Genomic DNA, 25,650 nt, shown 5'->3' with positions numbered 1-25,650 from the left:
AACACATGCGCTATCCACCTATTTTTAGAACAGTGTGCTGTACCCACCTTTGAGGAAGAGCGGCACGGTTGAGGACAGGTAGAGGCAGAAGTTGGGGTGCAGTGCAAACTGCATGTCGCCCACCCTCACCACCTTGTTGCCCTCCCGATCCACGTAGAACTGCTTCAGCAGCAGGCCTCTGAACACCACCCCCAGAGGGCGCCGCTCCAGATGGGTCACCAGCACTGTCACACCTGTCCGGATGCACGTCACAGAGGTGTTATGAAGGAATGCAGTACTGATGACATGACAAAGGTGTTAGGAATGACTAAAATACTGATGACATTATGGTATCATGTTATATTATACTGTTGACATCACAAAGGGGTTATGAATAAGTAAAGTACTAATGACATAACAAAGGTGTTATCAGTAAAAGCCTCCAAGTTTGAGAGTCACAGTCCTTGACAAAAGACTAAGCTATAAATGATTTCCCATTGCACTGGAGAAACCATGAATAATACAGCTCTCACTCTGCATTAATACAGCTCTCACTTGGTGTAAGATCAAATCTCCACACCAAATCTTAACCCCAATGATAAACCCAATTCAAGTGTTAAATCACAGTAAACCTAAAGACAGACAGATAGACAAATGAAGATGCACGTATGTGTGCATGTGTGTTTGTGTGTGTGTCTGTGTGTGTGAGTGAGTGAGTGAGTGAGTGAGAATGTGTGTGTGTGTGTGTGGGTGGGTGGGTGTATGGGTGTGGGTGTATCCACATGCATACATCTATCAAAGAGAGGTATTATGGATGGTTTCTTCTTCAACCTGCATGGCCTCATTTCTCAGCCTGTCCACTGAACACGCCCCATCACTGCCATCACTCTGTCACCACACACCACTGAACATGCCCCATCATTGCCATCACTCTGTAGGGAGAATCACCACGCACCACTGAACACGCCCCATCATTGCCATCACTCTGTAGGGAGAATCACCACGCACCACTGAACACGTCCCATCATTGCCATCACTCTGTAGGGAGAATCACCACGCACCACTGAACACGCCCCATCATTGCCATCACTCTGTAGGGAGAATCACCACGCACCACTGAACACGCCCCATCATTGCCATCACTCTGTAGGGAGAATCACCACGCACCACTGAACATGCCCCATCACTGCCATCTGTCACCACGCACCACTGAACACGCCCCATCATTGCCATCACTCTGTAGGGAGAATCACCACGCACCACTGAACACGCCCCATCACTGCCATCACTCTGTAGGGAGAATCACCACGCACCACTGAACACGCCCCATCACTGCCATCACTCTGGAGGGAGAATCACCATGCACCACTGAACACGTCCCATCATTCCCATCACTCAACCCTCAGCAGAGGGAAAACTCACCGTGGACGATGGCGCTGACCAGTTTGCTGTTGAGCGAGGGGTCGTCAGCCTCCACGATCCACAGGTTGCTGTCCGGCCGCTCGATGGTGGAGTCAGCGTGGAGGCTGAGGGTGTCCCAGCTGTTGGTCACCGAGGTCACAGGACGCAGCTCATCACTGTCCCCAGTCTGACGGGACAGCCACCCGCTGCACACACACACACAGCACCTGATGCCCTCATCTGCCTGTCACAACCTGAATCACAACTGAAAGTATCAAGTACAGGCAGTCAAGACCTTGTACCTTAATGTATTCAACACATTTGTTTAAAACAGAACCATAGAATCCCAAATCAGAATTAAACCAGAGTGACATTCGTACCAAATATAGGTAGGCAAGACCCTGTAAATTAATATATTCTTCACATTTTTAAAAACAGGACTGCAGATATTTGTCTGATTTCTTTCTTGAGATAATGTTTTTACATTTGCTGAAAATTATATGCTTTACTTGGAGGCATATGCATCCTAAAACATCTGGTGAAAGCTATATTAGTTTTATGTGGAGGCATACACATCCTAAAACATTTGGTGAAACTTATATAAGTTTTATGCCAAGGTATGCATACTGAAAGTATTTGGTGAAAGTCATATAAGTTTTTGTTGAGGATTCTACATTCTAAAACCATTAGGTGAAAGTTATATGTGGAGGTGCATATATTGTAAAAAGATTTGGTGAAAGTTATATTTCAGTTCAATGTGGAGGCATACACATCTGAACAAACATTTGGTGAAAGTTATACAAGTCTTAGGTGGTGAAAATTATACAACTTTTATGCAGTAAAAGTTATATAAGTAAGTTATACAACTTTTATGTGGTAAAAGTTATATACATTTTAAGCGGAGATATATACATACTAAACATTTAGAGAAAGTTATGTGAGCTTAATGTGGAGGCATAAAAATCCTCAAATCTTTCCCTTCCACAGCTGCAGAGCCATTTAAAACACGACATACCTGGTTTGTGTGCGTGAAGCAAAGGTGTACTCAGACTCCGCAATGGTATACTCTGTGACATCAGAAAAGGTCAAGGCCGTTCCTCGGCTGGGCGGTGGTTCAGGGGGTTCCCCTCGGTCGCTGTCTGTGGTCTGGTTCATCTTGTCGATGGGAATGCCTGTTACACAAAGCCACACAGCACAATGTACAGTAAACATGTCCACAATAATCGTCAAAAATGAGCTGCAGTTTCTTTCATATGGTGATTTTCACACGCACACACATAAAGATATACACACACACATATACAAGATACATACTTAAGACTATCTCTATTCAAAGAAAGTTATAAACACAAATGTGGTGTCGATTTGAAACATTTAATGATAAAAATTTACAGCTACCAATACTCTATTAAAAAACAACATGAAACGAGAAAAGCCAGATTCATGATATGCATGCACACTTCACATGTCACAAGTTCTTTTTTTTTTTTTTTTGCTGCCCTATCACCTGCACCGTTTCAGTGGCATTTGTCCCACACTGCTCATTCTGAGTCCCCCCATACATGGCCACACCCGGGTACGTCTGTCGTAGTCCCAGTGCCAGCAGTCCTCAGTTAACCATCAATGTGATGTTGCCAGGAGGCCACACACCAGCACAGACCCTGCACTGCTGCTGAGTCATTTCCGTGATGTTCAGTAGTACCTGTTCTGATTTAATGTACTTAGGAGACCACCTATTAAGCCCCCTACTGACGACAATAATGGCTTAGTCATGGAGCCAGCCTGAGTGAGTGTGTCGCCCAGGTCACACCTGTCACAAGTCCACCGACTCTCACCTTCATCCTCCAGCTGGTCGGCCACGTCTCTGGCGGTGAAGATGTTGCGCGAAGCCTGTAGAGCCTTGACCCACATCTCCGCCTGGTTGTCTGGGTCCAGCAGAAGGGGCCAGCAGTGGCGCCGGTTGTGGGAGCTGACCCTCATAAGCAGGGCGTTCTGCACAGAGTGCAGGTCTGTGGGCAGGCTCTCCATCCGCCATTCACTCAGCTCGTCAAAGTCCGACAAGATATCCTGCAAAGGGAGACAACGGGGGATGAGGTGTGTATCCGCTGAGCGGAGGACGCCCACAAACAGCTTGAACAAAAGTGGTTAACTAAACAGAAAAAGAAACCGATTCTTTCTCTCTCTCTCTCTCTCACACACACACACATGTAATTTGGTGTTGTTTTTTTACAGTTTCAGTTTCAAAGTGGTGTCAAAACGTTTGGACTGATCCACATACGCTACAACAACAAACAAAAAAAGAAATTTGATAAAAAAAAACCCCACAAAAACAGAAGATGCCTGACCTTCACAAAAACCTGATGCCCTGGTCAGGCATGAAGGCCTTTTTTCATCATCTATCTGTGATGACTTACCTGTATTGTATAGTTGGAACGGGTGGGCAGGGAACTCATGTCTTCCTCATCATCGGAATCGTCCATGTCGGCGTCAGGCTGGATGCTTTCCATGGTGTCCGTCTTCTTCAGCTCCGACTTGTAAAACTTGCTGGTGTCATAGATGGCTGGCATGTACTTAAAGGTTCGCACCTGTTGGTCACAGCACACAATCCCTGACATGCTGTCATGTTGGTCTTACACAAAATTTTGAAACAGGCAGACACATTTCTTTCTTCGTTTCTTTGTGTCTTTTTCTTTTTTTCTTATTGTATCCGTAACTTAACTTCTTTTTCAATATTTCTTTCAATTTGTGTTATAACATAACTTTTCCAAATTTGTTTTTCTTCTCCTGATATAAAACAAACAAAGACAACTGTTGATTTCTTTCCTTTTTAATCATTATTTTCTACAAAACACTGTTACCTTCTTCCTTTTCTACAGACCCCTTCCTGCTGTGTGTGTGTGTTACAGATTGTGAACACAGGGAGGGGTGACTTGGGGGTGGAGTGTGTGTGTGTTACAGATTGTGAACACAGGGAGGGGTGACTTGGGGGTGGAGTGTGTGTTACAGACTGTGTACACAGGGAGGGGTGACTTGGGGGTGGAGTGTGTGTGTTACAGATTGTGAACAGAGGGAGGGGTGACTTGGGGGTGGAGTGTGTGTGTTACAGACTGTGAACACAGGGAGGGGTGACTTGGGGGTGGAGTGTGTGTGTTACAGATTGTGAACAGAGGGAGGGGTGACTTGGGGGTGGAGTGTGTGTGTTACAGACTGTGAACACAGGGAGGGGTGACTTGGGGGTGGAGTGTGTGTGTGTTACAGACTGTGAACACAGGGAGGGGTGACTTGGGGGTGGAGTGTGTGTTACAGACTGTGAACACTGGGAGGGGTGACTTGGGGGTGGAGTGTGTGTTACAGACTGTGAACTCTGGGAGGGGTGACTTGGGGGTAGAGTGTGTGTGTTACAGACTGTGAACACAGGGAGGGGTGACTTGGGGGTGGAGTGTGTGTGTGTTACAGATTGTGAACACAGGGAGGGGTGACTTGGGGGTGGAGTGTGTGTGTTACAGACTGTGAACACAGGTAGGGTAACCTAGGGATGGAGTGTGTGTGTTACAGACTGTGAACACAGGGAGGGGTGACTTGGGGGTGGAGTGTGTGTGTTACAGACTGTGTACACAGGGAGGGGTGACTTGGGGGTGGAGTGTGTGTGTGTTACAGACTGTGAACACAGGGAGGGGTGACGTGGGGGTGGAGTGTGTGTGTTACAGACTGTGTACACAGGGAGGGGTGACTTGGGGGTGGAGTGTGTGTGTGTTACAGACTGTGAACACAGGGAGGGGTGACTTGGGGGTGGAGTGTGTGTGTTACAGACTGTGTACACAGGGAGGGGTGACTTGGGGGTGGAGTGTGTGTGTGTTACAGACTGTGAACACTGGGAGGGGTGACTTGGGGGTGGAGTGTGTGTGTGTTACAGACTGTGAACAGAGGGAGGGGTGACTTGGGGGTGGAGTGTGTGTGTTACAGACTGTGAACACAGGGAGGGGTGACTTGGGGGTGGAGTGTGTGTGTGTTACAGACTGTGAACAGAGGGAGGGTAACCTAGGGATGGAGTGTGTGTGTGTTACAGACTGTGAACACAGGGAGGGGTGACGTGGGGGTGGACTGTGTGTGTCACAGACTGTGAACACAGGGAGGGGTGACTTGGGGGTGGAGTGTGTGTTACAGACTGTGAACACAGAGAGGGGTGACTTGGGGGTGGAGTGTGTATGTTACAGACTGTGAACACAGGGAGGGGTGACTTGGGGGTGGAGTGTGTGTGTCACAGACTGTGAACACTGGGAGGGGTGACTTGGGGGTGGAGTGTGTGTGTTACAGACTGTGAACACAGGGAGGGGTGACTTGGGGGTGGAGTGTGTGTGTCACAGACTGTGAACACAGGGAGGGGTGACTTGGGTGTGGAGTGTGTGTGTTACAGACTGTGTACACAGGGAGGGGTGACTTGGGGGTGGAGTGTGTGTGTTACAGATTGTGAACAGAGGGAGGGGTGACTTGGGGGTGGAGTGTGTGTGTTACAGACTGTGAACACAGGGAGGGGTGACTTGGGGGTGGAGTGTGTGTGTTACAGATTGTGAACAGAGGGAGGGGTGACTTGGGGGTGGAGTGTGTGTGTTACAGACTGTGAACACAGGGAGGGGTGACTTGGGGGTGGAGTGTGTGTGTGTTACAGACTGTGAACACAGGGAGGGGTGACTTGGGGGTGGAGTGTGTGTTACAGACTGTGAACTCTGGGAGGGGTGACTTGGGGGTGGAGTGTGTGTTACAGACTGTGAACTCTGGGAGGGGTGACTTGGGGGTAGAGTGTGTGTGTTACAGACTGTGAACACAGGGAGGGGTGACTTGGGGGTGGAGTGTGTGTGTGTTACAGATTGTGAACACAGGGAGGGGTGACTTGGGGGTGGAGTGTGTGTGTTACAGACTGTGAACACAGGTAGGGTAACCTAGGGATGGAGTGTGTGTGTTACAGACTGTGAACACAGGGAGGGGTGACTTGGGGGTGGAGTGTGTGTGTTACAGACTGTGTACACAGGGAGGGGTGACTTGGGGGTGGAGTGTGTGTGTGTTACAGACTGTGAACACAGGGAGGGGTGACGTGGGGGTGGAGTGTGTGTGTTACAGACTGTGTACACAGGGAGGGGTGACTTGGGGGTGGAGTGTGTGTGTGTTACAGACTGTGAACACAGGGAGGGGTGACTTGGGGGTGGAGTGTGTGTGTTACAGACTGTGTACACAGGGAGGGGTGACTTGGGGGTGGAGTGTGTGTGTGTTACAGACTGTGAACACTGGGAGGGGTGACTTGGGGGTGGAGTGTGTGTGTGTTACAGACTGTGAACAGAGGGAGGGGTGACTTGGGGGTGGAGTGTGTGTGTTACAGACTGTGAACACAGGGAGGGGTGACTTGGGGGTGGAGTGTGTGTGTGTTACAGACTGTGAACAGAGGGAGGGTAACCTAGGGATGGAGTGTGTGTGTGTTACAGACTGTGAACACAGGGAGGGGTGACGTGGGGGTGGACTGTGTGTGTCACAGACTGTGAACACAGGGAGGGGTGACTTGGGGGTGGAGTGTGTGTTACAGACTGTGAACACAGAGAGGGGTGACTTGGGGGTGGAGTGTGTATGTTACAGACTGTGAACACAGGGAGGGGTGACTTGGGGGTGGAGTGTGTGTGTCACAGACTGTGAACACTGGGAGGGGTGACTTGGGGGTGGAGTGTGTGTGTTACAGACTGTGAACACAGGGAGGGGTGACTTGGGGGTGGAGTGTGTGTGTCACAGACTGTGAACACAGGGAGGGGTGACTTGGGGGTGGAGTGTGTGTGTTACAGACTGTGTACACAGGGAGGGTAACCAAGGGATGGAGTGTGTGTGTTACAGACTGTGTACACAGGGAGGGGTGACTTGGGGGTGGAGTGTGTATGTTACAGACTGTGTACATAGGGAGGGGTGACTTGGGGGTGGAGTGTGTATGTTACAGACTGTGAACACAGGGAGGGGTGACTTGGGGGTGGAGTGTGTGCATTACAGACTGTGTACATAGGGAGGGTAACCAAGGGATGGAGTGTGTGTGTTACAGACTGTGTACAGAGGGAGGGTAACCAAGGGATGGAGTGTGTGTGTTACAGACTGTGTACACAGGGAGGGTAACCTAGGGATGGAGTGTGTGTGTTACAGACTGTGTACATAGGGAGGGTAACCAAGGGATGGAGTGTGTGTGTTACAGACTGTACATAGGGAGGGTAACCAAGGGATGGAGTGTGTGTGTTACAGACTGTGTACATAGGGAGGGTAACCAAGGGATGGAGTGTGTGTGTTACAGACTGTGTACACAGTGAGGGTAACCAAGGGATGGAGTGTGTGTGTTACAGACTGTGTACAGAGGGAGGGTAGCCTAGGGATGGAGTGTGTGTGTTACAGACTGTGTACACAGGGAGGGTAACCTAGGGATGGAGTGTGTGCGTTACAGACTGTGTACACAGTGAGGGTAGCCTAGGGATGGAGTGTGTGTGTTACAGACTGTGTACAGAGGGAGGGTAGCCTAGGGATGGAGTGTGTGTGTTACAGACTGTGTACACAGGGAGGGTAACCTAGGGATGGAGTGTGTGTGTTACAGACTGTGTACATAGGGAGGGTAACCTAGGGATGGAGTGTGTGTGTTACAGACTGTGTACATAGGGAGGGTAACCTAGGGATGGAGTGTGTGTGTTACAGACTGTGTACAGAGGGAGGGTAACCTAGGGATGGAGTGTGTGTGTTACAGACTGTGTACACAGTGAGGGTAACCTAGGGATGGAGTGTGTGTGTTACAGACTGTGTACACAGGGAGGGTAACCTAGGGATGGAGTGTGTGTGTTACAGACTGTGTACATAGTGAGGGTAACCTAGGGATGGAGTGTGTGTGTTACAGACTGTGTACATAGTGAGGGTAACCTAGGGATGGAGTGTGTGTGTTACAGACTGTGTACATAGTGAGGGTAACCTAGGGATGGAGTGTGTGTGTTACAGACTGTACACAAGGTCTGACCTACATGTATTCCTGGCTGCTTATAATTAAGGAAGTGCCCTCACTTCTTATGTTATGTTTTTCTTTGTTTGTTTGTTTTGTCCTTCGTTTCTTTTTTTTTCTTTTTCTATGTTTGTCACTCATTTAGTGCTGTTGTTGTTCTTGCTCTTGTTTCTCGTCATTGCTCTTGTTAAACAATTTACCACACTGAAGGAAAGAGGGAAGAAGAAAAAGGAAAAATAAAATTAAAAAGGTCAGCAATGCTTACGACGATGGTGATGATTGTGATAATGAGAAACTATAGTGCTTTATTTAATAATGTCTTTTAAAGTTTATATTTTCTGAGGCACAGGTGTTATGTATACGTTGGGCAGTGAAAAAAAACAAAAACCCATCTGCAGATTATTGCCTGTGTAAACGTCTTCTTCTTTTTCTTTTTAATGTGCTGTTTTGATATGATGTATTTGTATCATTTTGCATTGTGTTTTTGTACACTGTAAAAAAAAAATCTAATGAATAATTACATTGGTAAATGTACAACCATATTTATTTGAGTTCTACTGGAAATACAAAAAATGAGGATTCATGTAAAAATGACATGAAAAAAAAAAAGAAAAAGAAAACTGCATCAAATTTTTTTTTTTTTTTTCGCCAATGAAGAAGGCATTTGAATCACACACAAAAAAAGAAGTAAAAAAAAAAAAAATGTTTAGAAAAAAAAAGAAGAGAAAAAACGATTTTTTTTTCTTTTCTCCAATGAAGAAGAAGGCATGTGAAGCACTAATAAAAAAAAGAAGACAAAAAAAAAAAAAAAGGAAAAAAGAATAAAGAAATCACAAATCATGTTCCATGATCTGCATGCAGCGAAGGCCACAAAGAAAGAAAAGAAGAGTTAATGTAAAAAAAAAAAAAAAAAAAAAGAAACAGAAAAAAAAAAAAAAAATATGGACTGACCTGGGGGGTGGAATGGAGGGCGGAGCTGACGTCACTGTGCGCGGTGTCCTCCCCACTGCGGGAGGCGGTGTCGCTGTGTCCGTCCTCGCTGCCCCGCCCTGGTGCACTGCTCTCCATCAGCAGCTCCAGCCGTGCAATCATGGAGTACGGGTCTCGGTCCATGAACGCCTGCCATCACAACACAAACTAAAACTTCATCGTCTGATTGTGTGCCCATAAATGGAAGAGCTATTGCTTGACTGGTTTTTATTCTGTGTGTGTGTGTGTGTGTGTGTGTGCAAGTTTGTGGAAGTTTTGTACTGTGGTTTTTATTGTGTGTGTGTGTGTGTGTGTGTGTGTGTGTGTGTGTGTGTGTGTGTAAGTTTGTGGAAGTATTGTACTGTGGTTTTTATTCTCTGTGTGTGTGTGTGTGTGTGTGTGTGTGTGTGTAAGTTTGTGGAAGTATTGTACTGTGGTTTTTATTCTGTGTGTGTGTGTGTGTGTGTGTGTGTGTGTGTGCAAGTTTGTGGAAGTATTGTACTGTGGTTTTTATTCTGTGTGTGTGTGTGTGTGTGTGTGTGTGTGTGTAAATTTGTGGAAGTATTGTACTGTGGTTTTTATTCTGTGTGTGTGTGTGTGCGCGCAAGTTTGTGGAAGCATTGTACTGTGGTTTTTATTCTGTGTATGTGTGTGTGTGTGTGTGTGTGTGTGTGTGTGTGTGTGTGTGTGCATGTTCGTGGAAGTATTGTACTGTGGTTTTCATTGTCTCTGTGTGTGTGTGATAGTTTGTGGAAGTGTTGTATTGCATCTTCGGCCATCACAAGTGGAACAGCTTGTGAGTAATCCGCCTCGATTGTGACCTTGAATCCCACAGAATTAGCTGTATCAATCAACACCACATGACCACATGGTGTGTAAGGTATCAGACACCTCAAAAGTTGTCAAGTATTCAGGAGGACAATAATAACAATAATGATAATAATGAAGTGCTCTTCTGTAGCGCCAATTCCCTCGCAGAGAGGCTCGTGGTGCTTCACATATAACAATAAAGAAACAACAATTCTCAAGAAAATTCAAATAACAAACAATCATCTCAAGGTGCTCCACTAATTACACATTACAAAAGAGAATACCAAAGAATCATTCAGTATGCAAAGTTTCAATAAACAAAACACGTGTAGGACAGCCTTTGACATGCAGTTAAAGACTAAACACACAAGACTGGTACACACCTGGAAATGGAAGGTGCCCTGACGACACCTGTCCAGCCAGTCGGTGATCAGCTCCAGGCGTGACTTGTCGTCCAGAGGCCCGTGGTAGCACACACAGGCAGCAGTGATCAGGGCATCGCCTGGAGCCGTCAGCAGGTGACGACGAGCCTTTCGCAGCTCCAACCGCCACAGGAAGTGTTGCATGGACATGTTCTCCATCAGATTGCTCGCTCTGGCGATCTTGCGTTCTATGGCCTGCAGCAGTGAGGCACAAATGATTCACAGATCACACTAGCTTCTCGCAATTTCATGTCATGTATCAATTCCTTGGCATACTGTCTTTCAAAACAGGACGACATACAACCAGAAGTGCTGAACATGTGCTGGGCCTGAGTGAACAGGAAATGGTGATCCTTGCTCTGCTAACATGCACAGACATCATACATCTCTCTGAATGTACTTAATTTAGTTGAATACCAAGATTCATTCCATTACATACTTCAGTACAGTCACAGCAATACACCAAACCAACAACAACAAAAAAAGGAAAAGAAAAGAAATGTGTATAGTAATCAAAATCAGAATTAACAACGTGTTAAAGAGTACAAGCAGCACCAGGCCAGAAGTAAGTGAAGGCACTGACCTGGATCTGTTTCTCGATGGCCTTGGCCTCTTTGAGAGCCTCCTTGTGCTGACCGATGGTGGTCTCCAGACCTGACTTGATGCGGTGAGCCTCCACTCGCAGCTGACCCAGTTCTGCCTGAGCCTGTCAGTCAATACAATGCAATACAATACCATGCAATACAATACAATACCATACAATACCATGCAATACAATACAATACCATGCAATACAATACAATACCATACAATACCATGCAATACAATACCATACCATACAATACCATGCAATACAATACCATACAATACAATACCATGCAATACAATACAATACCATACAATACAATACAGCTTCATCAGTCTGACTGGAAATTACATGTGCATTCAAAGGTTCACACCACACAGTCTCTCAGCCCAAGTCTGACATACATATCAACATGACAAAGGTTGAACTTTAAAAAAACAACAACAACATACTAAGCTGATTTAAAACATGAAAGTAATTAAGCACAGGAGCTTGATTTATCACTCAGTAAAATAAAATAATGTGTATTTTAAAGAAATACTAGGATACAATATTTCTGAATAAAAAGAACCACTGTGATAAAATTATCATCATAAACTTTTCAACTGATGTTTCTATACTATAATCGCCATCAGGGTTAGTGCCACATAGGTCAGTGTTCAAAAACACATTAAACACTTATAAACCAGAGCTCTCCTACCTCTCACTGTCAACACAATCAGGGAAGCTGCAGCTACTGGAAATAAGCAACAAACAGTAACATGACAAAACAGCCCATTCACAGCAGGAATGGAACCAGTGTACTGTAGGTGTTAACATCCAAAGAAATACAAACAGGAATTCTGTCCAACAGTAGATGTGAGGTAAGAGAAGGCAAAACTGCTGCAGTAAAGACAGGCACAGTTGTGCTGCTGTATATATCTAAAACATTCAAGTGTTGCTGGAATAAACAGGAATCTTATAATGATTCCCGAGATCAACAACAAAATGAATCAGCAGCATGATTAAGTCAATACAGCAGGTACTGTCTACTGCACACTGCGCTTTCCTGACATCCTTTATCATATTTCAGATCTCCAAGGAACAGAACCACAAACAAATGCATGGACCCAGCTGTTGCTGACACTTTCAAAATCATACTCTGTTTAGACCTGCTGAGTAACAGAGACAGAATATAAGTCAAAAAGACAAACTGGGTCATGTAGGCTGCAGAAGATTTTGTGCTTATTTCAATCCTTGACACACGTTCAGACAACTCTCTAAACATCAGCATTGCACAGGACAGGTATCTACACGTTCTGTGAATGAAGACATTACATATGTCTCTTTTATCACACAATGCCTTTTTTCACATACAGGCTACAAGTATGCTGATGTGCAAGTGTATGCAGAAATGTATGAATGAAGCCTTGACCACGACACCTTCCTTCATTTATTCTCTGGTGATTTAAACCACTTGTCATATGCATACACACACATGAGAACAGGTGAAAAATGTACTAAAATGGGGTGGGGTGATTTGTATCATTGTACTGCATTGTACTGGATTACTCTTTTTTGTCACTACAGATTTCTCAGTGTGAAATTTGGGCTGCTCTCCCTAGGGAGAGCGCGTCACTACACTGAGAGCGCCACCTATTTAAAAATTTTTTTTCCTGCCTGCAGTTTAAAAAAAATTTTTTTCCTATGGATGTGGATTTTTCTATAGAATTTTGCCAGGGACAACCCTTTTGTTGCCCTGGTTCTTTTATGTACGTTAAGTGCATGCTGCACACGGGACCTCAATTTATTGTCTCATCCGAATGACTAGCGTCCAGACCACCACTCAAGGTCTAATGGAGGGGGAGAAAGTACTGGCAACTGTGCTGGGATTCGAACCAGTGCGCTCAGATTCTCTCGCTATTAGGTGGACGCGTTACCTCTAGGCCAACACTCCACTTACCCTGGTGAACTTGGACTCCGCCTCCAGCAAGTTTTTGAGGTGTGGCTGCATCTTGCGGTAGATGGTGGAGTACTGGTGGATGGCGATGACCCAGCCACACAGCGTGGACGCTGGAAAACTGGCCTTCTTCATGGACTCCACCTGTCACAGTCACAGTCACAGGCACCGTGCTGTCATCTTTATCTTCACACAGGTTTGAGAACAGCAGGCATGCCCACCCCCAAATTTGCTTTTCAGTAACAACACACATTAGAATCAGGGACAGGGTGTTATTTCAGGAACACCTCAGCAAACATACAACAGTCATCTGACAGCCAGAAGCAATGGTTGTAAACATGGAAAAAATGTTGGCTTACCTTCATTTACACTGTAACACTGTTCAGACAGTAATTTTCTGTAATTGTATTTAGATATTTGTTTCAAATTTCATCCCCCATATACCTGGTTTCCCTCAACTCACAATTCATCCCCCTCCCCCTCTTCTTCTAAACAATAATACTCAAATGTATACATTAATACTCTAACAAACCGTCTTCAATCACCGATATGTGTGACAAGACATTATACAAAATTCCTTCTCCACAGTTCCTGCTTTTCACGAAGTGGCTTCAGTCATATTCAGCAGCATTTCCGTAAGTCTTAACAAAGTGTCTTCAGCAAAGCCATCTATGAGTACACTTGTATCAACTAGATACTTTGGAAAACAAAAATGTTACAGTCAGAATTTCTAATTTTCCGGGACATGCAGCAAATATCCGTATTTCCGGGACACCCTGTCCATTTTATCATTTTTCTGGGACAAATATGGGCCCTCAGTTATGGCAGGCATGCCTGGTGCAGCCAACAACCCAAAGGAATCAGCTCAAGCGAGTTTCTTTGAGGAGCAATAAACATAATTTACACAGAAACTTTTATGTGGGCTGAATCTTCCAAAGAATATCACAGAGCTACCTATCTACATACTGGGATGCTATCAAACAAATTTTCAGTCAATGACAGTACACTGCAGAATGTATCATCAGTTAGCAGAAGCACAAGCTTACATACTGTATTCTGACTTATTACGTTAACAATGGTTTAGCTGCAGAGGGACAAAAGAGAGAATAAAAGAAATGCTAAAAAAAACACAAAAAACAATCACAACACAACTGAGCACACATGCAAGAGGTGCAGATAAGTAACTAGATTCCATGTGTGTGTGTGTGTGTGTGTGTGTGTGTGTGTGTGTGTGTGTGTGTGTGTGTGTGTGTGTGTGTGTGTGTGTGTGTGTGTGTGTGTGGTGTGTCTCTGTGTGTGTGTATGTGATTGTGAGAGACAGAGAGACAGTCCTCCCTAATCTTTAACACATAACATTATCCTCCCAAAGCTTTGTGCTATGTTACTAAATGTAGATTCAAAACTAAGATTTCTGTAAATCTGTACATTTACCAGCACTACTCTTCCCCTCACCAAGACAAAACAGAGGCTTCTTACCAGCTCAAGTTCAGATACACACAAATTCAGATTTACTCCAGGGCAAATAATCATCTTGACTAACCTGGAAGTCGGGGTGGTTGACAAAGGCTTTGAGGTCCTCGAAGATGTCCTCAGGAATGTGATCCTTGTCATAAAAGATGAGCTGTTCCAGAAACTGGTCACTCATCATCATTGTCCTGGCGTCCTCAAACCTGGACCATCAACAACAGACATTTACAAAGACAAGAGCAAAGTGAGAGCTGTATGATCAATGCTTTCTCCACTGCAAGGGGAAGTCATTTACAGCTCAGTCTTTTGTGAAGGGCTGTGAAATTAGGAGGCAAGATTGCACTGGCTCTTAGTGCTGCAGCCTTTGGGAACCATCCCAACGCCAACTGTCCTAAAAACTCCTTTGCTGAGAGAGTGGGCAAGACACTCTCCACTATAACTAAATTCTAGCCCAGATAGTCAGGACAGCAGCTGCCTCATCTGCTGTTCTGGTGGTCATAGTCTGACACGACTATCATTGATACATAGTCATAAAAATAAGCAGAGACAGATTTTTGACATTATTCACTGTTTCAATTTTGATTTTGTTTCAGTCACAGAGTGAATAAAATTAGCCTTTTGGGGGGTGAGGGGGGCAGAGATGAAGACATGAAAATGTTAAAAAAATCTACTGAAGTTTGTGAATTGTTTGAACCCAGCCATTCACTGAAATTACAAGATCAAAGAACCAGTTTTAATGTTCATGCTTCTTTCTCTGAGTGACTGTGGTAAAAGCTGACACATACACATTATGCAACCAGTTCTCAAAAAGCTGCAGCTTAGTGAAGCCACGAAAACAGAGTGAAATCGTGAGCACTGTCACTCACGTCTGAGGCTTTCCCATCATCAGACACAGGGCATCCAACAGCAGCAGGACTTGAGCCGGTGGGGAGTTGTAGGACTTGATTTCCTCAATGTCACACTTGTTCAGTGACTTGAGAGCCATCTGGGCTGCGATGTACACAGGGTTCACCTGACACACAAACACAGGTAAACACGACTGTACAAATATCAAGACTAATAATACTATTACTTATTGAAAAAAGTTTTGAAATATATTATATTCTATGCTCTGGCTAAGAGCCTACAAAAGAAAGATATGCCCTACAAAGTTAGGATCCAAATCAAAATACAGTGAGAGGTTTCAGAACACATAGTGACAGCTGATATTTTACAAACAGCCTTGTAACTTCACACATACATTTCATGTCTCTTTCAGAATGTATTCTCTTAGCTGGCCACACAATGGGAAATATCAAATTAAAACAAATGCTGTACACTGGCCACAATATCCTAAAATGTAACAACTATCCAAAAGCAACATCTGCCAATCTGTATGTTTACCCCCTGTTCTCCACCAATAAACAGATTTTAATGCCCCGAAAACATCATCCCTTAATACTTCTGGAACTGGGGTATAACAGCACAGCTATTAATGTCATGTGGAAAAACCATCATACAAAATATGGACTCATAAAAAATGACAGAATGTGAGTCATAGCCCATGAGTGCTGATGAAGACCAAGAAGATTCCTCAGTGGCCTCCTTCCCCACTTCCAGATTCTCATGACGGATGCAGTGGTCAAATGGTTTCCCGTCCCACCTGGTGGGCTAAGGGTGGAGATCTTTCTGATCTCCAAGGTTGATATTTGTGCAGACCTACTGGTGCCTGAACCCCTATCATGTGTATATGCGCTCAAAAGATCAAATACGCACATTAAAGATCCTGTAATCTATGTCAGCGTTTGGTGGGTTATGGAGACAAGAACATACCAAACATGCACACCTCTGAAAATGGAGTATGGCTGCCTACATGGTGGGGTAAATGTAAATAAACAAAACAGTCATACACGTAAAATGTTACATGTGTGTGTGTGTGTGTGTGTGTGTGCGCACATGCGTGTGTGCGTGACTGAAACTTGATTGAATGACACAGGAAAAAAATGATAAGCGCCTAAAGGCAACTGTCAGTCGGCTCTATCCAGGTAGACAGCCTGCTGTGCAAATGACTCTGGGTTGTAAAGCATTTACAGCTTGGCCTCTGACTGAGAAAAGGTGCTGTATAAGTATCCATGAGTTTGTAAAGTGTTTAATGCTTCGTCTCTGACCAAGAATAGGTGCTAAATAAGTATCCATGTGTTTGCAAAGTGCTTTGAACTTGGTCTCTGACCAAAAATAGGTGCTATATAAGTATCCATGCGTTTGTAAAGTGCTTAGAGCTTGGTCTCTGACCAAGAACAGGTGCTATATATATATCCATATCATCGCCATCATCATGACCCTGACTGTTTTGCCAACAGATCACCCCAGTGTGTCACCTTGTCAAACTCTGACTGTGCCGACTTTCTCAGCTTGTCCAGGGGTCCCTGCAGCTCTGCTATCTTTTCCTCCTGCACCTTGCACTTGTCCAGAGCCTGCAACAACACACGGCACTGCATTGATCACATGTCAGCTGAAATAAGGACAATGCGTTGGACACAGATGTACCAACGTAACGAGCACAGCAAATTCAGTACACACACACACACACACACACACACACAAAGAGACTCACACACACACACACTCACACACACACAAAGACACACACATTACCACACACACCCAAACCCCAACCCCAGCTCTACTCCCCCCCCTACCCCCCTCGACCCCCACCACAGCACAAAAACCAAGTGTCCCATGTACAAAGTGTGAATCCGCTCAGCACCTGGATGTAGTCCTGTTTCTGCTGCTCCACAAACTCCACCAGACTGTGCACGTTGTCTGTGGCTGATTTGTGTCTGGGGGTCAGGTCGGACACCTCACGGCGGAAATCAGAAATGCTGCCAAAGGCCTCGTTGATCTTCCCCAGGGCCTGCTCGTACTTCACTGCCTTCGCCTGGACACCACGGAGAAAACACACACTGCAAGTATCGCTGACATACACATCTTTAGTGGTTGTAAGTGTGTGTAAATTATCACATTTCTTCAATTCAATGAAACAATAAAACCATATGGATACACCATTCTATTTTCTGCAAACAATACATTTCAAAAGACTCATCCCTATATGTTTATTTTTTGTTAAGTTTTGAATACAAACTAAAGCATTACAAACCAAAGCACAGACATGAAAAAAAAGGTTATCAATAATGTTGGATCCAGACTCTGAAACCTCACAAGTATGCACTTTATTGTCATGGATTCTTTTATGACCAGTATGTTGTAAATGTCTGCACCTTTCTCTACTCTGACCATAAAGCACAAAAATGAATAAAAAAAAATGAAATAAAACATTCTGGATTCAAGCAACTAACAAGCACCGAACAATGATAAGCAAACTATACATGTACAAATCCTCCACAGTTTACCTGTTCAATCTTCCCAATGTAGGCAGCCACCACTCTGAAGATGTGGACAAACTCCAGGAAAGTAAGAGGTGAGTAGAAGCGCAGGGGTTCCTTCTGATGGCAGTACTGTCTCTCCACTGCCGCTTTGGCTGACAGGTGAACATATGCCATGGCGTCGCTCGCCATCTTGATCTGCTCTGTGCGTTTGGCCATGTTCCATGGGATTTTGACCTGTAAGCAAAACTGTCATGTCATGAAAGCAAAACAACTGGGTTTTTAAACATGAAAATTATTTCCTATCTCTGCCATCTGTAGATATGAAAAAAACCCAAACAAAACAATCTCCAAAGTGTTCTGCAGCCTTTAAGTTCACCACAAGGTAAGGTTCATTACACACCAACTCCAGAGAAAGCAAGACGTTTTGATCAAAGAAGAGTGTTTGAGACATCCTGCTCCTGACAGCCAACTGTTAAAAACTTGTGCACACATGAAGTGTCCTTTTCCACATGTACTGGGCACTCACACAGTCCTGAAGAACATACACACACGTGAAGTGTCCTTTTCCACATGTACTGGGCACTCACACAGTCCTGAAGAACATACACACACGTGAAGTGTCCTTTTCCACATGTACTGGGCACTCACACAGTCCTGAAGAACATACACACACATGAAGTGTCCTTTTCCACATGTACTGGGCACTCACACAGTCCTGAAGAACATACACACACATGAAGTGTCCTTTTCCACATGTACTGGGCACTCACACAGTCCTGAAGAACATACACACACGTGAAGAGTCTCTCTTTTCATGCCTTGTGGACACTACTAAAGAGTCTTAAAGAACCTTTCTAAGGCACCATAGCAATGGTTTGATCTGGTACAGTAAACAGTATGCCTCCATTATGAATATCTGAAGGACTGCAATAGAATCAGTCTTTGGAGGAGCTAAGGAACTTTCGTCCACTTCACAGCCAAAGCAACTCACTCACAAACCTATAGTGTCTGGAGGACTTTCAAGACCTGAGCAGCTTGGTGACTTTATGCAGAGGTCTTGCATATAGTATTTATAACATTTGAAAGACTCATCCATAAAATAAGATGACACTCCCAGCACAAAATTCAAGTCTCCTTCACTGCTCCTATGTTACATTTGATGGCTGATGGTGGGGAACAATGTCAAGAAAACAGAAAACATCAATTACAAGCACTGATATAATTTGAACCCAAACTTTCTGTTTGTCAGTTTAACACTAACACACATGCCAACTGTTGAATCTGAACTTAACTATTATTCTTATAGTTCTGAGTGTTAGTGCAGTGATAGCTGTATATAAGTGTTGGTATTGTTATTCTTACTGCCGTTATTTCATTGTTACCTTTCTGTTCTTGAGGGTGGGATATACAAGGATGAATGCACTAGCCTTGTGGTAGTTTTGCTGGTGTGTTTTGCAGAAACTGTCAGCAGAACATGCGAATGCACGTGTGATTGTGGAGTATGGGGAGAGGGAGAAAGCATGCCCAAGCCGCTGTTTTTTTCTGTGATTTTTAGGTGTGGGGTGGCTGCTGACTGACATCTTTCTTCTTCTTCTTCTTCTTCTGGGTTCACTCGTATGCACACGAGTGGGCTTTTACATGTATGACCGTTTTTACCCCGCCATGTAGGCAGCCATACTCCATTTCCGGGGGTGTGCATGCTGGGTATGTTCTTGTTTCCATAACCCACCGAACGCTGACATGGATTACAGGATCTTTAACGTGCGTATTTGATCTTCTGCTTGCATATACACACGAAGGGGGTTCAGGCACTAGCAGGTCTGCACATATGTTGACCTGGGAGATCGTAAAAATCTCCACCCTTTACCCACCAGGCGCCATCACCGTGATTCGAACCCGGGACCCTCAGATTGAAAGTCCAACGCTTTAACCACTCGGCTATTGCGCCCGTCTGACGTCTTTCTGAACAACTCATACATATACCCAATTGTTCTATTTGAAGTGAATAAAGAGTCTTGAGTCTTGATAATGCTGTTACATACACTGCTGTCTGTAAACGACAGCTGATCAAGCACTGTCACCATGAACAGTTTGCCATACCATTGTACTGTCAACTCCAAGGACCTGTATAATGTGTGCTGTCTTCTGTGTCATGTATGTTAAGTCGACATTGAAGTATTTTATTTGTTTCATGTCCATATATTGAATGACTGTGAATCTCATGTACTGTTGAAGTGTTTCACACCACTTATCTAACTGAATCCAAATTATAATCAAATCATCTTACTGAAGATGATAAAGTGTTGTATTGTCTTGTATTGTACCGATTTTATTGTACTGTATTTCATCGCACTGCATAGCATAGCACTGTTATGTTGTACTGTATTGCATTGCACTGCATTGTATTATACCACTCTTTGTCACAACACATTTCTCTGTGTGAAATTCAGGCTGCTCTCCTCAGGAGAAAGAAACTGGGGCACTACAGTGCAGCTCCATGCCCCCTCCCCCACCCCCCTTTTTCCCCTGCCTTGTTTTCCTATCAAAGTGGAGTTTTCTACATAATTTTGCCAGGGGGACACAAACAAAACAACCTTTTTTGTTGCTGTGGGTTATTTTACAATGTGCAAAGCCTGTACTGTGCATTGTGTGCCCCACTGACCGGGGAGCGGTGGTCTTGCAGCCACATATGGGCCACCCTGGAGAAGGCAGAGAACCCCCAGGGCCGGTACAGGTCGATGCTGAAGGCGTTCTTCACCAGGCCCGGACACCGCTGGATCTTGTCATGAAGCGTGTGGAAGTCTGACGAGTAGCTGTTGCCTGCAGACACACAGACAGACAAGACATCACACAGTCAATGCAATGCATCTCTATCATCTGCAGACATCACACAGTCAATGCAATGCATCTCTTTCATCTGCAGACATCACACAGTCAATGCAATGCATCTCTATCATCTGCAGACACCACACAGTCAATGCAATGCATCTCTATCATCTGCAGACATCACACAGTCAATGCAATGCCTCTCTATCATCTGCAGACATCACAGTCAATGCAATGCATCTCTATCATCTGCAGACACCACACAGTCAATGCAATGCATCTCTATCATCTGCAGACATCACACAGTCAATGCAATGCATCTCTATCATCTGCAGACACCACACAGTCAATGCAATGCCTCTCTTTCATCTGCAGACATCACACAGTCAATGCAATGCCTCTCTATCATCTGCAGACATCACAGTCAATGCAATGCATCTCTATCATCTGCAGACACCACACAGTCAATACAATGCATCTCTATCATCTGCAGACATCCCACAGTCAGTGCAATGCATCTCTATCATCTGCAGACACCACACAGTCAGTGCAATGCATCTCTACCATCTGCAGACACCACACAGTCAATGCAGTGCATCTCTATCATCTGCAGACATCACACAGTCAGTGCAAGGCATCTCTATCGATCTGCAGACATCACACAGTCAGTGCAATGCATCTCTACCATCTGCAGACATCACACAGTCAGTGCAATGCATCTCTATCATCTGCAGACACTACACAGTCAACGCAATGCATCTCTATCATCTGCAGACATCACACAGTCAATGCAATGCATCTCTATCATCTGCAGACACCACACAGTCAATGCAATGCATCTCTATCATCTGCAGACACTACACAGTCAACGCAATGCATCTCTATCATCTGCAGACACCACACAGTCAGTGCAATGCATCTCTATCATCTGCAGACACCACACAGTCAATGTAATGCATCTCTATCAATCTGCAGACATCACACAGTCAGGGCAATGCATCTCTATCATCTGCAGATGCCACACAGTCAACGCAATGCATCTCTACCAATCTGCAGACATCACACAGTCAATGCAATGCATCTCTATCATCTGCAGACATCACACAGTCAATGCAATGCATCTGTATCATTTGCAGACCAAGATAGAAAACAAAATGATGGATCATCAGCCATTCTTACCCACCTTTGTAGTTGAGGCAGACCACAATGTGCAGATACTGCCGAACGCGCTTGACGAACCGTTCGAAGGCCTGTTCTATCTTGTCCACCCTCTTCGTCTGCACCCCTCCCGGCATCATGTGTCCCACGATGCTCTGCATCTCATCCTCAGAGTACATGCCAGGCGATGTTCCTGCCATCACACACAGCGCTGGTCAACTTCAGCAGGCACCACATACCTGAGTGAAGGCATCCACATACCTGTCTGAATGCAGGTATACACACCCCCACCGTGACTCAATACTGGTTTATTGTCTATCCTACAGGCACAGAAATTCACTGTCTGACACCAGCAAACATTTAAAACAAAATGTAAGTAAACTAAAGCTGAGTAAGTTACAAGCAAATGTAGGAAGTATGTTCATTAAAACATGATTACACACACACACAAACAAACAAGCATACACATATACAGTTTCCCCCTCATTCCATCTATAACCCACAAACTATCCATTCCTCACCCCCCCCCCCCCCACACACACACACACACCCACTCTCAGATCAGAACCCACCTTCTGCCCACTAGATCCCATCTCTGTTCAGTGTTCAGCCTCACTGCCCCCCCCCCCCCCCCTCCCCCTGGCCCCTCTTCAGCCACCTACCCCTGGCCATGAGGGCGGAGACGTCCGGCAGGAAGTGGTCTCCCAGGTCCTCATGCACCAGCAGCACCGTGGGCTTGCCCACCACCCCTGCATGGTGACAGCTCCGCTTCATGTGCTCACACACCACCCGGTAGTTGTGGCTCAGGTCTGCCTGGGGCTTGGGTTCGAACAGCTGTCAATCATAACACACTGATACACAACAGGTCAGCCTGGGTTCGAACAGCTGTCAATCATAACACACTGATACACAACAGGTCAGCCTGGGTTCGAACAGCTGTCAATCATAACACACTGATACACAGCAGGTCAGCCTGGGTTCGAACAGCTGTCAATCATAACACACTGATACACAGCAGGTCAGCCTGGGTTCGAACAGCTGTCAATCATAACACACTGATACACAGCAGGTCAGCCTGGGTTCGAACAGCTGTCAATCATAACACACTGATACACAGCAGGTCAGCCTGGGTTCGAACAGCTGTCAATCATAACACACTGATACACAGCAGGTCAGCCTGGGTTCGAACAGCTGTCAATCATAACACACTGATACACAGCAGATCAGCCTGGGTTCGAACAGCTGTCAATCATAACACACTGATACACAGCAGGTCAGCCTGGGTTCGAACAGCTGTCAATCATAACACACTGATACACAGCAGGTCAGCTTGTGTTCGAACAGCTGTCAATCATAACACACTGATACACAACAGGTCAGCCTGGGTTCGAACAGCTGTCAATCATAACACACTGATACACAGCAGATCAGCCTGGGTTCGAACAGCTGTCAATCGTAACACACTGATACACAACAGGTCAGCTTGGGTTCGAACAGCTGTCAATCATAACACACTGATACACAACAGGTCAGCCTGGGTTCGAACAGCTGTCAATCATAACACACTGATACATAGGATGCTATAATTTTCATTCTTTTTTTCTTCTTCTTCTCATTTTCAGTCATTGTTTATCACCACATAAAATGTGCTCACCGTAAGAACTTGAATATAAAATTATGTCTCATGTTTTATATACATGAATGCTTGACAATGATTAACAAAAATGTATCTCCTACCTTGTATATGTGACTCTGTTCTACTTCCAACATTGCTACAAAGAGAATGTGTATGAAGGTGGACATAGCTCCTGCTGAATGGATTATTCTGGTGACCAGTCTGTTGTCTGTTGTTTTGTTTTTGTGTGTGTTTTTCTGTGAGTACATCTTTTTCCAGAACACAAGGGGATTCCATTATAACTGGCTTTGTAAGGCACTAAAATGTTAGAAACACCTTTCAGAAAACCAAAACCAAAAAACACACCATTAAATCATGTACACCCCGTAAGAAGTACACATAAATAATCTTGGTAAAAGTCGACTTCCATGAGATAAAAGAGGCAACGTGTCGAGCCACAGGCTCTTCTTCAGACAAATGTTTCTTTATCATGACACAAAATCAGTCAACATGTATACATATGCAAAGTCTGAAGAATAAATGAGGAGGGACACCTAATCGTGAGGCAGTAGGCCCTGGACAAACAATGGATATTGTGTAAACATACCTAATTGTGAGGCAGTAGGCCCTGGACAAACAATGGATATTGTGCAAACACACCTAATCGTGAGGCAGTAGGCCCTGGACAAACAATGGATATTGTGCAAACACACCTAATCGTGAGGCAGTAGGCCCTGGACAAACAATGGATATTGTGTAAACACACCTAATCGTGAGGCAGTAGGCCCTGGACAAACAATGGATATTGTGCAAACACACCTAATCGTGAGGCAGTAGGCCCTGGACAAACAATGGATATTGTGCAGACAGACAGACTGATGTACATCACTCATACATGAGACACCCTGTAGCAGCACAGAGACTGGGGGTGGGGGTGGGGGGGTACCTTGCAGTGAGAGATGTAGGCAGCCAGGCGGGTGAGCGTGGCCCTCCCAGTGCAGTAACTCATGCCCAGCAACAACGCATGGCCCTGAGGGTGGGCCTGAAAAACAGCAATCAACGTTGTAACAGCCCCAGACAGACTAATACAGCCACGTTATGAGCACAGAAACATAATCATAACGTTACTTCTTCCCCTCACTTACCTATTTCATGATCTCTGTCTCAGTCTCCAGCCCCAGTATTTTGATAAAATGTAAGACACTGTACAACTCATAATTATGTATATGGTCAATTTACTGCTAAAACGTGTTCACATTTTATAATTTTGGGATCAAACTGCTTTCTAAATATCAGCGTTTGCAGCTCATCAAATAGGAAATATGTATCATAAAAAAAATAAATAAAAAGCATTAATAAAAACAAAACCCTGAACAACTCTACATGATAAGTATCCATCACCATCTCATCACAATGCAGCATGGTCTACCCCAAGTACACACACAAAGACAGATACATACATGGTTTTGCAAACATGCACACACATGTGAGAAAAGGACACATGAATGATCACACACTCACACACACATCCACACACCAGTCTACTAACACTTCTAGTGAATAGACAAGATCTCACACGCACAAACACACACACACACACATACAAACACACAGTCACTCACAAACAAACGCTGTCACTCACAAACACAGAGTGACTCACAAGCAAATACAGAGTGACTCACACACACACACACACACACACAGTGACTCACAAACACACGACTAAGTCGAGCAGCGTGGTGCACAGCCTCAGAGAAGAAGACCAGGTCCAAACGCTGTGACGTGGCCTCGTTGTACTGGTTCAGACAGGTGTGCAGGGCCTCAGACAGCAGCTCCTCAGAGCTCTCCGTGTACCCTTCACACAAACAACACCTGGCTTTGTGTACCCTTCACACAAACAACACCTGGCTTTGTGTACCCTTCACACAAACAACATCTGCCTTTGTATACCCTTCACGCAAACAGCACCTGGTTTTGTGTACCCTTCACGCAAACAACACCTGGCTTTGTGTACCCTTCACACAAACAACACCTGGCTTTGTGTACCCTTCACACAAACAACACCTGGCTTTGTGTACCCTTCACACAAACAACATCTGCCTTTGTATACCCT

General features: G+C 44.9%; 1 protein-coding gene across 5 annotated transcripts in view; it reads right to left on the bottom strand.

Annotated features, from left to right (window-relative positions):
* Window positions 1–25,650, bottom strand: part of LOC143297916 (dynein heavy chain domain-containing protein 1-like) — a 186,789-nt gene that overhangs the window by 32,842 nt on the left and 128,297 nt on the right. For all 5 annotated transcript variants that reach the window (XM_076610490.1, XM_076610509.1, XM_076610526.1 and 2 more), the window contains 19 exons: window positions 25,250–25,392; window positions 24,484–24,579; window positions 22,585–22,756; window positions 21,948–22,115; window positions 20,601–20,758; window positions 17,963–18,172; window positions 17,320–17,490; window positions 16,931–17,026; window positions 15,440–15,585; window positions 14,647–14,776; window positions 13,110–13,250; window positions 11,165–11,287; window positions 10,543–10,776; window positions 9,332–9,499; window positions 3,795–3,965; window positions 3,216–3,447; window positions 2,396–2,552; window positions 1,402–1,586; window positions 48–233 (listed from right to left, as the gene is read on the bottom strand). In XM_076610490.1, coding sequence (XP_076466605.1) covers window positions 48–233; window positions 1,402–1,586; window positions 2,396–2,552; window positions 3,216–3,447; window positions 3,795–3,965; window positions 9,332–9,499; window positions 10,543–10,776; window positions 11,165–11,287; window positions 13,110–13,250; window positions 14,647–14,776; window positions 15,440–15,585; window positions 16,931–17,026; window positions 17,320–17,490; window positions 17,963–18,172; window positions 20,601–20,758; window positions 21,948–22,115; window positions 22,585–22,756; window positions 24,484–24,579; window positions 25,250–25,392 — 3,087 coding nt within the window. The remainder of the gene's footprint in view (window positions 1–47; window positions 234–1,401; window positions 1,587–2,395; window positions 2,553–3,215; window positions 3,448–3,794; window positions 3,966–9,331; window positions 9,500–10,542; window positions 10,777–11,164; window positions 11,288–13,109; window positions 13,251–14,646; window positions 14,777–15,439; window positions 15,586–16,930; window positions 17,027–17,319; window positions 17,491–17,962; window positions 18,173–20,600; window positions 20,759–21,947; window positions 22,116–22,584; window positions 22,757–24,483; window positions 24,580–25,249; window positions 25,393–25,650) is intronic.

Source organism: Babylonia areolata, chromosome 2 (genome assembly GCF_041734735.1).
Source record: "Babylonia areolata isolate BAREFJ2019XMU chromosome 2, ASM4173473v1, whole genome shotgun sequence".
NCBI classification, from domain to species: domain Eukaryota; kingdom Metazoa; phylum Mollusca; class Gastropoda; order Neogastropoda; family Buccinidae; genus Babylonia; species Babylonia areolata.
This window is presented reverse-complemented; position numbering and strand designations above follow the sequence as displayed.